The sequence below is a fragment of the Sceloporus occidentalis genome, unplaced genomic scaffold (genome assembly GCF_023333645.1).
Source record: "Sceloporus occidentalis isolate IW3139 unplaced genomic scaffold, rSceOcc1.0.p SCAF_11, whole genome shotgun sequence".
NCBI classification, from domain to species: Eukaryota; Metazoa; Chordata; class Lepidosauria; order Squamata; family Phrynosomatidae; genus Sceloporus; species Sceloporus occidentalis.
In genome coordinates this window covers 8,638,505-8,651,419 of record NW_028316991.1, presented here as the reverse complement: position 1 = coordinate 8,651,419, position 12,915 = coordinate 8,638,505, and the positions used below count along the sequence as shown (strand labels likewise).

Below are 12,915 nucleotides of genomic sequence, written 5' to 3'. Positions count from 1 at the left end.
CCAAAGAGAAAGAAGAGAGTAGATGGCTGATGACATTAGGTCGCGCAGATGATTGATGAAAAAGTGTTGTTCTGTGTGGGTTCAAATGTTTGACTGCGGAAGTGCTTTAAACTCTGCTTACTTATCTTTGTTGTTGTGTAACATTTGCCAAATCAGTTCTTTCAATCATAAATACTGATGATTCCAGCGTCGACTTGAAGATTGAGGTCATGCATTTGTTTAAAATCTTACATGTACTGTTTTGGATCTATATGTTAGGCAAGATGCAGTCCTGCAGAGTATGGAGGGCAACAGCGCCCATAGTTACCATCAGATGCTTATGATGGTAACTAAAATAGATTGACTTTAGTCCACTTGTAACTTTTGTATGGTCTTTGTTTTAAAAAATGTATATGCTTTATTTCTCCACAGACAATGGCAAAAAGCAAAGGCAAGGCACAGAAACAGAAGAACGTGTTTCACGTGGCAAACAGCAAGAGTGTAAAAGTAAAAAATAAAGCCAAGTCAGTGAAAACAAATCTCAAGAAGGTCAGCGCTGATGTTTTAATTTATTTTGTGTTTACAAAAACAAGATAAAGTGCCCCAAAGTATGCCTTCCCATCTTTAGATTCCAGCCCAGATTTTAAAATACTCCATTATTGTGTGTGTGTGTGTGTATATATAATATATATATATATATATTGGGTGGGATAACTTCATTGAAGGGAAGGATTACATATACCAGCCCTGTATGGGCCACATGTAAAGGTGTCTTGGGAAAACCATCAGGTCCACTTCTGATGCCAAGTTCTGGAGCTCCAGTTTCCTCCGTGTTATTTCACACCATAGCTCTAGTGTTCTAACTAAACCTCTACTTAACAGATCACTGTAACCAAGGAGAAGGTGAGCACGGTCAACACTGCTTTTACAGGCCTACATAAAGAGGTGGCACAACTGAAAAAGGATAGATCATCCAAACCAAAGAACCAGGTAATGTCTGAATACGCTTTATACTTTTTCCCATTCCATCAACACAAGCCCTTTTGGCAGTGGGGATTAACTTTATTCCCCCGCACGGATAATGGTTTTAACACTTCTGCACAGGCACTTGGGAGAACACAAACTGTCATGTACAAGCATCTTCTCTGCCATTACAGTCATTATTACCGTATTTGCTCGATTATAAGACGAGGTTTTTTTCAGAGCAAATGCTCTGAAAAATACCCCTCGTCTTCTAATCGGGGTCGTCTTCTAATCAGACCTCAAATAGAGTCTGATTAGGAGACTAAGATCCAGATCCCCCGCACCGCTGCAGGGGACCTGGATCCTCCTGTCTCACCCCCCCCCCCATCATACACACTTACCGGTGCTTCCTGCTGTATTGCCGGGGCAGCGGGTTGACGTCTACGCGATCCGCGTAGACAACGTCCGCTGCAGCCGGAAGGAGGTGTGGCTAGCAGCGGGGGTTGTCTGCGTCCGTCGCGTAGACCTTCCCCGACTGTCAGAGATCTCTGATCTCTGACAGCCGGGGAAAGTATACGCGACGGACGCATACAAACCCCCGCTGCCAACTCCACCTCCTTCCGGCTGCAGCAGAAGGCGACGTCAACCCGCTGCCCCGGCTGGAAGCACCGGTAAGAGAGGGGAGAGAGGAGAGGGGAGGGGAGGGGGGGAGAGAGTGTGTGTGTGTGTGTGTGTGTGTGTTAGTTAAATGGGGGCATAGAGCATTTCTGGAGTGGCGTTAAGGGGGCATTTAATAGAGCACTCTGCCTCCTGAAATGCCTTATACCTCCCTATATGCCACTCTGCCCCATAATATGCATTTTAACCCCCTAAATGCCAGAATGGGATATAGGGGTATAAGGCATTTCTGGAGGCAGAGTGGCATATAGGGGGTCAAAAGGCATACCATGGGGCACAGTGGCATATAGAGGGTTAAAAGGCATATCATGGGCCACAGTGCCATATTGGTGTGGCAAGCCTGGGGGCAGATGTGCGTAACTGGGGGACAGGCTGGAAAATACAAGAAATAAAAACAAAAATTCTCAATCATAGCTTTTATTTAAAAAAATAGTTTACATGAATTAACATTTACTGGTAAAACTTTTTTCCTTTAGGGTCGTCTTATATTCAGGCTTTTTCTTTTTTCCTAAGTTAATATTCAGATTTTGGGGGGTCGTCTTATAATCAGGGTCGTCTTATAATCGAGCAAATACGGTATATATGACTAGCCATGTAGTAGTAGCTTCCTTTGTATGGTATGTTTTTTTTTTTTTAAAGACACGGTATAGTTTACTGTAAAGCACACTATATAGCAGATATACCTTAAAATTTTAGGTAAAATATTCACAATATACCCCCTTTTCAAAAAATCCAGAAAAGTGGGGTGATAGCGTGTGTGTGTGTAAGGATGGTTATAGTGTACAATGCCTCTTGCTGTGAAGGGGTTTAACTGCAGTACTGAAGAAAGGTGTGATGTCATATCGCCCCCACTAAACTTAGTTTAATTGCAGACCAGCAGGTAATATATGAAAATAAAGTACCCCTTGTACTCCTAAATTCTGTTTTTTTTCTTTTTTAGATCCCCAAAAAGACATTGAATGCACCAGCAGATGTAGACAATGCTGCAGATTTGTTCTCACAATTGTAATAACCTTTATAAAGGAAACAAAATGTAATTTATCTATACATGTTTATTAAAAAAAAAAAAAAAGTTAACAGGCACTGGTTTATTAACACAGACAGTTACAAATCAAGGAAAGGAACAAAAACCAATTGTGCAGAAAGGCGTAGCATTACACGTCAGTAATCAACAAGGCACTTCACTAACTTCATCACGCAGATTAATGTTTAACTTTAAGGTTTGGCTTGAAATTGGCAGTGACTTCCAGGCAGCTTATTTGGTTGATGTTTCCCAATAAATAACTGCATAACTATCCTTGTATCCAGAATTTGAAGTTAGCCTATCACTATATTTTGTTAGTTTTATAAAATAAATGTGCCATCCTAGCAAATATGTTGTGCCAAAATAGAGGGTGCACTACAGCAAGTGTGTAGAGTGCAGAGGATGGTACTGGAATGATCATTTAAAGAACATCCCCTGCCTACCAGCAGGGAAAGGTAATTATGTTCCATTCTATATGTACATAGGTAGAAAAAAAAGTTAAACGCTTCAACAGGTATTTTATCATTGGAATATCACTCTGCAACATTTCAGTAAATGGCTATAAAAAAAATAAATCTATGCAAGAATGGTGAAAATGAATATGAAATATTGAAAAATCCATTTACAAATAGCGTTTTGTCATTTATAATTGTTTTCCAGTATAGTAATTACACAAAATGTGTGCTATGTTAAAAGACTAGTATTGATTTGTTATTGCTTTGGACTGAAAAGCAGAGGAAAAAGCCTGTGGGTCCTAGACTACTTTGACAGCAAAAACTTATATACAAGAAGTTATACAATCCCAGTCCAAAAGTGCTTTGCTAGTCTTAAAGAACAAGATTAAAAAAACCAAAAAAACAAAAACATTGTGGCAGTTTTACAAAGATAACACTGGCGCCATTAATGTTTTCAAAGTGAATAGATTTTGTAATACCTTCCATTTCAAGGGCCACCTCCTGTATTGTGGATCTAATATGCATATTCAATAGTGTTTATAACTCACCCATTAAGGGGGCAATAAATAGTGTTGTCCGGGCACTACAGAGCTACATGCTACTTCCATACATTACAGCTATACGAGCAGTTAAGCCCTGCCCTTCAGAATAGTGCTTCATAAACATGAAGAGTTAAGTGCCATCACTTGGAAAACCAATGAAATAGTACAAATTTCCCCATATACAACTTTAAGGTTTATTCATCAGTGATAGTTCTGATGGATGTTGCCTTGTCAAATCTTAACAAGGGTCAGCCTCAGCAAACATCCAGACAAAGGACGACACAGCCATCAATGATGCATCCTTCCACAAACGTCACATTAGCGATCCAATGGCATCTTATAAAAAGGTAGCTCATTTATCACAGGAGAAGCCAGCCAAGGGTTTTAGGTTGAACCCTGCAAGGAAATCTAAAAACATATGTTGGGGAATATAATGCTGGCCCTAATAGGAGAAGGGGGGGGGGAGAGAAGGTAGGTATTACAAAATGTGTCTGCTAACCTTTTATTGCACCAAAAGCTGATCATGGCCACCACATAATAAAGTAGAAAGAAAAAAAAAAGTTTAGCAGATTGAGTTGATCCTACATTAACATCGCAAGTTACAAAATTAATAAACCCAGTGGTGAAAGAGTTTGTTCATGGCAAAGAGAACCTTAACCAAAATCAGGTTAGACAATAATGCCAATAATGAACGTGGCAGTCAATTTTGCACCTAGAATAAAAAGAAAAAAAACAACCCAAACTGTAGTCTTTACAGCGTTAATCAGGAATATACAGCTTTGATTATAAAAATATCTAGAATTACTTATAAAATCTAGTTACAATGTACAAAAAAAAGTAAACATAAGTAATCCTAAGTAGCGTTTAGCTCCCTGGTAGAGTCGTGTAAGGCAAATAAGAGGTAGATAAAAATCCAGAAGAAAAAATTTAAATCTAATAGTTTAGTATCTGCACATCAAACAGGTCACAGACTCCCTCGGTGTCATCCAAGTTGAAGTTGTAATCATCTCCTGGAGTCGGGGAAAGTCGCAATAAAGGAAACACTAGAAGAGAAAATGGATTTCGATAAACATTTTTTAATTTCACTTCCAAAGCAGAACAGGTGTAGAAATAGTTCCGTTGTAACCCTTGAACCCTTTGAGAAGGAAGGTACCGCAGAGCTTTATTTCAGTAGACTTTCATAGCAGCATTATATAGCATTTGAGTATAGGTAGATCAAATGCCTTAATGGGTTAAATCTCCACTTCCTTAGGCTGCTAAGGGATTAAAGTAGATTTGTAGCTTTGAGGATTTAAACCAGTAACAATATTACTGGAAATTAAATTCCATTGCTGGGAGTGGAGAACACAAACAGGAGAGGTTTCCTAATAGAAGGTGAAGGATGTTAAGAAAAACAAACTGCAACTGCAGTACTTTATTAGCTTGAACTTTTGTAAACTTAGATACGCTGAAGAAAGTTTGGGGAGCACGAAGATCTGGATATTACTAGGCAAAGCATTAGCAGACCATAATCTCAAGTAGATCTTAACATATTCCCAAGTAAAAATGTCTTCCCAAATGATTGTCTGGGTACTAAATATAAGATATCAGCCACCCTTACAACAGTAGATTTATGTAATTTTTTTTTTTTATACATACCATCAGAAGACATCAGTTCGTCAATCAGATCACCGCATATCTGACCTAAAAAAAGGAAATCCACGAACATTAAAAAATGTAAAAGATGCCATCGTGTTTCAATACTCCCATTTAAAATGGTTCATCTATTATGGAAAATACCAAAGACCCTACACGTAACCCAGAAACAGACTACACAAACATTACCTTCCGTCTCATCCATTTTTGTGATATCAAACGCGCCGGGTTTAAGGATGCTGGAGTCTTCAGTGGGGAGCAGAGGTGAATATGTACTGGAGCCAGAAGCGGTTTGTACTGAAGCTGCATCAAGACCAGCATATAAAATAGACTCTGGCACCCCCGTGTAACAAGCTGCAGGCGTGCTCCCTTGTAAATCTAGAAAATGAAACAAACCACACAAATGACAACAGACCCGGGTAATAATCAGCTCATGCTTTCGAGCGGCACATTAATACCACTCACCTGATGCCGGGTCATGTGTTTGACTGGTGTTCTGAACAGCGTCTGTCTGTCCAGAGGTATTCTGTGTTGAGCTTTCTTTACTCGGCGCAGGCATTCCAGGCTGAGAAAGGTCATCGGGAGGAGGCACTGGAAATGCCACTGGCTTGGAGGAGCTGGACTCTTTATTAATAAGAAGCACATTAATTGGTCCAGCAGTGCTCTTTAAACTGATCTGATACTTTTTCTGTCCATTTTGGCCCTTTAAAAGGTGGGGGGGAAAAAACAACAGACACTCACTGCAAACAGTCTGAATTGAACGCCCGTCTAGAGAGTCGAATCACGCTTCACTGAAGTCTGATGGACAAATCTGGCGTAGCAGATGCAAGAAGAACACTACCAGAATGCACAGTGCCCAGTGTAATGCGAAGGGTAATGTTAATGCTACAGCATACAAAGACATTTTATAGTTTTATGCTTTCAACTTTGTGGTAGCAGTTTGGGGAAGGGCTCTTTCATGTTTTAGTACACCTCCATAAACAAAAGGTCCATAAAGATAATTTTACAAGGAGGAACTCATGTAGCCTGCACAACCCCCAACCCAGCCTTAACCCCATTGAACAGCTTTGAGACAAACACCAATTGCAAGCCAGGCCTTCACATCCAACATCATTCCCTGACCTCACAGACGCTCGTTTGGCACAAATTTCCACAGAAACACCCCAAAATCCCGTGAAAAGCCTTCTAGAAGACTGGAAGCTCCTTCAGCTGCAACTCCATATTAATGCTCCTAGTTTTGGACTGGGACGCCCAACAAGTTCATATTGGTGTTAGGCGTGCACATACTTTGTCATATAAGCTTACAACTCTACTGTAGAAAAATGAGATACAAGCGATGCACATACCACTTCAGGAATGGGAACTTCCAGTTGTGTTCCTGATGGAGCTTGGACTGCTAGAAGTGTGTCTCCTAAAGAGAAATGCGACATACAATGATCCCTATATACATATGTAAAAACATACAATCAAAATAGAGCAGATATTGGCCAGTACATATCACAAGATTCCCAAGAGAAATACCATTCAAAATGACTAACACGTCTCCCTAAAAAGATTGAGATAAACTGCAATATATGAAGAGCAGGTTACATTTCTCAAATAAACAAAATGTCTGGTTTATTTGCACATTTCCAGAGTGGAAACTTATTGGTTTGACTTCTTAGATTGTCACTTGGTTTTTCGTCTCAATGTCTGTCAGATATGTTTCAAATCAATTGAACAACTGAACATTTCATAGTATAGCTCTTCATACACAGACACTAGGGCTCTACACACGAGACAACCATAAAAACTGATTGAAAGACGCCATCTCTAAAAATTGGAAAGCATATGTAATAAGATGTAGTGCACATACCACTAAAGCTGTTGCAGACATCATCGTGCGTTACAAACGAAAATGTACACCAATGTTAAGGAATAAACCTATACATACACAGAATTTGAACTTTTACAAACTTAGACAAACTTAACTGCACACTCTATTATATAAAAAAAACCTATTAACACATTCGGCCCAGCAGTGGCACATTAGCCTGGTGTATAGACTTTAGTGCCAGGTTTTGCCAGGGTGAAGGCACAGGGCTCTGTACAGATGCATTCTAGAAGACACCAGGCAGATCTATTTTACTTTAAAGTAACTGTCATCATTTTCCCTTTAGAGTGATGAGTTTTGTCCAAGCTAAGGTCCTAAAGTCATTATGTGCAGACACTTGTAGTGACTTGGTAGGTCTGCATACAAAAGAGGAGCCCCAAACCATTTTACTCAAATGCAGCAAATTACCCTAATCTTATATAACCCCCACCCCCACAAAAGTGTTATTTCATTATATTCACATGTACCATAGGGAAGCATTTAACATTTTCAAATCCTTGTGCATGTCTTATGACAAAAGCCTTCAATATTAAAAGGATATGGTCTGTTGATTGGATCGTCCATGATATTTTTGATGCTTTGTTGAAGCCATACTTTTTGTTGGTCGAGTTCCTTTTCCTTAAGCTCCAGGTTTCCGATTTCTGCTTTAAGGTTTCTCAGGTTATCTAGTACTTCTTTTGTGTTGCATCCAGCACCTACACCCCTTCAAGAAAATAATAGCACAGGTGTTAAGCCAATGCAAGAGTGGCCATTGAAACGATACAGAAGAAACATTACTCGCGTCATGCAATATCCCAACAATAATTGTATTGTTACTGCCAGTCACTATGTGATTTATTGGTTTCAAATAGATGACAATCTACAAGGGAAGTAAAACAAAGCAACTATACAAGAGATCACTTAAACATAGGGACAAACACAAAACAAACAGTTAATCAACATGCATATTACGATCTTTGTCCTTACTTCCATTGAATGCTGTTCTTTGATTTCTTCTCTATCAGACCAATCCCTTCCAAAACATTGGTGATATCGTATATTCTCCGCTTCTGTCTTACAGCAAGAGTATCTGCTGCCTGCAGGGGTTAAAACAACTGAATTACATAGATAAAATAAAGCAATGCAATGCATCTTTGCATGGTCTAGGAAAGCAGTGACACGGACCCAGCACCTAAACAAGTGTTTTTTACCCCGTCAATTGCCTGAAGATACATGCAACTTTACACAAAATCACAGACCGACCTCCACCGTTCCTACCGGGACCATATCTGACCCACCAGACAACCCAACCAATCTCGAGCTACAAAAATAAAAATAAAAAAAAAACAAAAAAACCCAAACGATAATATGCCATTTACTAAATGCCGCAAATGTTCTGATACCGTTACATTAGATGGACCTCATGCCACCCTCGTTCAGAGAATATAAGATCATTAGAGGAACTGGCTATGCACTGAGGACCAACATGAAAGATATAGGAGGATGTGGTTCTATTGGCTGGTTTATGTTGGGAGTCCAGAAATACAGCCCCTATCAAAACACTAGCCCCCCCCCTTTTTTTTTCTTTTGTCTTTTCTCAATTTTATTATAAAGTGTTAACTTCAGTTCAGTAGTACCTTCAATCCTGTGTTGTGCACTGGGAACCAACATATGTGTACTTTGTGTGTTTAGATATAACGAAAACCTACGTTGGAAAGTTAAATGCATGGCCCCCCTAAAAAAAAACAAAAAAACAAAAAAAAAACAAAACCTGGAAATACTCGGTTAATACTCAAGTTAATAAACACACAACACAAACAGAACGAGGAAAGCAAATCACTCCATGTCAGTAACCAAGCGATGTAAACGTTTGCTTCATTATAGTTTAACCCCCTTCTCAGGATATGCACGATAATTCCTTCATTTATCTTGGCACGCGCTACAGGCAGTTTGAATCGAGTTACGCTAAAAGTCTCAATGGCAACACTCCTTTAAAAGAAAAACCGCCAACAAGATTAAACAATGACTCGGCACACACCGAGCAGCGCTTTATTTTACGGGACGTGTGGTCCTTATGAAACTGGGATTGCAGACTTGTGAGCAAAAGAAACCTAGCTGGCTGCTAAATATTTACCCCGAATAAATATCACTGGACTGACCAACATTCTCGCCGGCAAACCTGAACTGTACTATTGTAGGGCCGAGTGTTATGTATAGATACACATCTATACAATCCCAAGCGTTCCAATACATAGCATGGAGGGAAAAGAAAGCTGTACAGAAAATGCCATTATAGTATTAAACAAAAACTGAAGTACTGGTCTCTCTGCTGGGGTAGACATTAATATCTCTGGCTTTATAAGATATTATCTTATTAAGAACTCTCTATAGAATGGCATTAAGTGTTTATTAAGTCCCTCTCTTCTGTTGTCGCACACAGCGCACCTCATATTTTGCCTTTAGATTTCTTAAACGTTTCAGCATTAAACTGCCGCTGCCACTCTCAGATTACTCAAATCATTAGCCATTTATTTGGCTTGTTCCACCAAGAATGTCTACCCTGTTGCAGATTTGTATCGGCATGAAATACATACCATTCCCTTTGAGATTTTGTAAGACCTCTAATCAATTTCATTTGAAGGCTCCTCGCAGATAGCCCGGTGCCCGAGATTCCAGCTAAAGTAACTGCTTGCTCCCTGTATTAACGGCCACCAAAGTGAGACCTGGCTAGGGGGTCTATCTGCCCAAGGGAGAAGGACAGGTGTATCGCTTGCTAAAGGAAAACGCGTATAGTTCCATCACTACGCCGTTCTCCACAGAACAGGCCGCTGTGATAGGGGACATGCGCTTTCTGGGATATACCGAGCATGCGTCACAATTCCACTGTCCTTAAATACTTCAATAATTGTTTACATTTGCCAGTCAACTAGAAGTCTTTACATAAAAACTTCAAGGCACTTTAAGGCTTGATGATGGCCGACGGCTGGATACGTGCGACCCGGCTTTAGGTTTTAATTAGCCGGGTGTGCCACATAGGAGCCATATCATTTGCTATGCAATGTAATAAATAGAACATTATACGGTCGCCATGTTATATACTGGGACTTATACGAGTAGCTATCCCATAAATTGGTTACTAGAATGAGCAGAGCAATGCCACCTCGTCCCTTCCTTTTACTTGAAACTGGCAATAACTGCTTACAGTAACCTTTGTTTAAAGAAGTGAAAGGAAAACCAAAACCCAGATGCATTTATATCTATAGATTTAATATTCCCAGCGATTTGCAACAATTGTACAATTTATCAGAAACATATTTGATTGGCATTAAGGAGTCTATCAATATTATGAAACTCACAAGAAAAAAAATATTATATTATGAAACATAAAACCCAGACAAAATAATATCATTCTGAAGATAATGTAACAAGCAGCAGCTTAGCACAAAAAATAAATAAAGATCTTGTACCCGCAGGGCTCAGGACTGGAATCAGACAGCACGTGGCTATGCTCCCAACAGAACCAGTCTACAGAGAAAGGGGAGACTCACAAGCATCATAGATTCCCATTAAAGAACCCGGGGCTAATGCAACATCTGGGCTCTTAGGAGCAAATTGATCCCCATGAAGAGATAGATCTCTTGCATCTTCAGATGTTGACATCTCACTGAAGCCCATCAGAGTGTCAGGGAACCGATGCACTCCATGGGAGGGGAGAGGACTGCAGCAGATGAAGTCAACCAAAAGCTCCATATTTCTGAACGCTCGACACCAATTACACCAAGTGATTAAAAGGTCAATTTATTTCAACAATTGGCAACATCACTAAATTTTTGTTCCATTCGGAGTAACCAGCCATCACATTGATGATTTCCTGGAAAGCACAGGGCAAATTCTACAGAGAGACGGTTCTACCAGCTAACCCAGGAGACAACATCAGCAATGAACTATCCGAGTCACCTACACACAACACTTCCGAACCTGTATATTAAACACATGCACCCTGGAGTTACAGGTAAATGTAACGAAGGCATAAGTAGCATAAGAACCTCTCTTTACAAAATCACCATCCCTAAAGCATGTAAAATATATATATATTGATCTGTAAATGGAAACCACTACAACTGCCTATGTTGTGGACCAACAATTCCTGTACAACGCAACAAGAAAAAGCTGTATGATATATCCAACTTATTAACCCTCAAAATATAAAATTGTCAATGTAAAAAGAATCTGTTTTACACCTTTAGTCTTTTGTTTGTTTCAGTTGATTTATTGCCCCACCTCATCTTCTCTTGACTTATTCATGCTGCGCATGCACTATTGATTTTACAAGCCAACATCTTGTGCACTCTTGTTTAACAGTCTTCTACTCTAGACCCAAACCTCCATCAATGTGCAGCACACATATTAAATGCGTCCGTCACGATGACAAATGACAGTTTCTACATGTGAAATGGTTCAAGAAGACAGCCTTTCCAGGTGATAAATCTTAACGGTTCATCAACCCCATGAAAACATTAAAGGAAATAAAAAATGCAGCGACCATGACTCGTGCTATTCTAGAAGACCCCACAAGTCATCCAACACAAATGCCAAGGTCCACCAGTCTGCATTAGGATCCGGTTGTCACTCTGGGGTTCTTCTACACTCAGGATACTGTGGTCCCAGCTATGAGAGCAGCTACCTGTCCACCTGCCACCAACCTATTTCTGGGTCAACCAAACAGGTGAGAAATCATTCATGCCATGTGCAGGTTTCCATCCACCACCTCCAGCTGAATCCCTAAGTGTGAGGACCACCAATTCAGATGTCAAGGTGGGTTTATTCAGTAAAGGGGCAATGTGCAGGAGAAGACTTCAGCTCCCTCGCTTCACTATGCATTATGGCGGACCATCAATAGCACGTTACTCCACTGATAGGCCTAAAGTGGCCCTGTATAATGCATAATTTCATACACGAGGAAATCTGACTGAATTATGCTATATATAGGGCCAAGCAGGATCCTCTGGGGTTGGCTCTTCAAGGATCGTAATTCTCCATTTAATGAATAGCCCCAAGTGTCACCAGCCCACTCCTGTCACTCAGCGATTGGTGCCTCTCAGGTCTTACTCACCACCTTCAGGTCCAGCACTCCATCCTTAGCTTCCTGAAGGAGCGACACGAATTTACTGGTAAGCAATCCCAAACTCTTCTCATGCCGGCTCGAGACCCCAGCTGGCTCCGCCATCCTGGTCGGTGTGATCGGGGCGGGCCTCTAAAGCCCGCCCCAATATCGCGGTCTGAACGGCTAAACTGGACCGACCACGAGGAACACCACGAGAAGGGGAAAGCACGCCGGAAGTGACGATACTCTATACTCGTTACCAGGGAAACACAAGCTTTAGAGAAGGACCGCTGCTATAGGCAACATATTTAAGTGGGCTGAACTTTACGCAAACGTCATCAAAGAGTGCTCGTCATCCATATTTAATCAGGGTTTGCTGACGTCAGGTGCAAGATAGCTTACAATCTATCCATTTTATTACTGTAATTAAGCCACTGATACATGTAACATTGTTTTCACTGAATCATGTAACACAAGCTAATAGCTTCGGTATTGTGTTATGAGGTACATGTACAAAATGTTAGCGTAGGGATTTGCCCGGTTCAAAAATGGCCGCCGTATGAGTTCTCCGCTTTGCGTTCTAATTATCGCTGTTGTTGCATTTGTTATTGGGTGGTGCCATTCTGGCAGAGCCTATCAGCAGTGTGGAATTGCAAGCGTCGGTTCCGTCTAACCAAAGTTTC

General features: G+C 40.5%; 2 protein-coding genes across 2 annotated transcripts; one reads left to right on the top strand and one right to left on the bottom strand.

Moving 5' to 3' along the window:
* The first annotated feature begins 414 nt into the window (after nt 1–414).
* Nucleotides 415–2,629, top strand: LOC149305513 (ribosomal biogenesis factor-like). The gene is made up of 3 exons (XM_089477545.1): nt 415–528; nt 862–969; nt 2,561–2,629. Exons 1-3 carry the CDS (start codon nt 415–417, stop codon nt 2,627–2,629), a joined length of 291 nt encoding a protein of 96 aa, XP_089333671.1.
* A 1,945-nt stretch (nt 2,630–4,574) lies between these two features.
* On the bottom strand, nt 4,575–12,355 carry LOC149305512 (transcription factor E2F5-like). Its single transcript, XM_089477388.1, has 9 exons — nt 12,242–12,355; nt 8,116–8,225; nt 7,691–7,852; nt 7,132–7,175; nt 6,623–6,687; nt 5,742–5,979; nt 5,466–5,654; nt 5,280–5,324; nt 4,575–4,684 (listed from the first exon to the last, which is right to left on the bottom strand). Exons 1-9 carry the CDS (start codon nt 12,353–12,355, stop codon nt 4,575–4,577), a joined length of 1,077 nt encoding a protein of 358 aa, XP_089333514.1.
* Between the last annotated feature and the right edge of the window lie 560 nt (nt 12,356–12,915).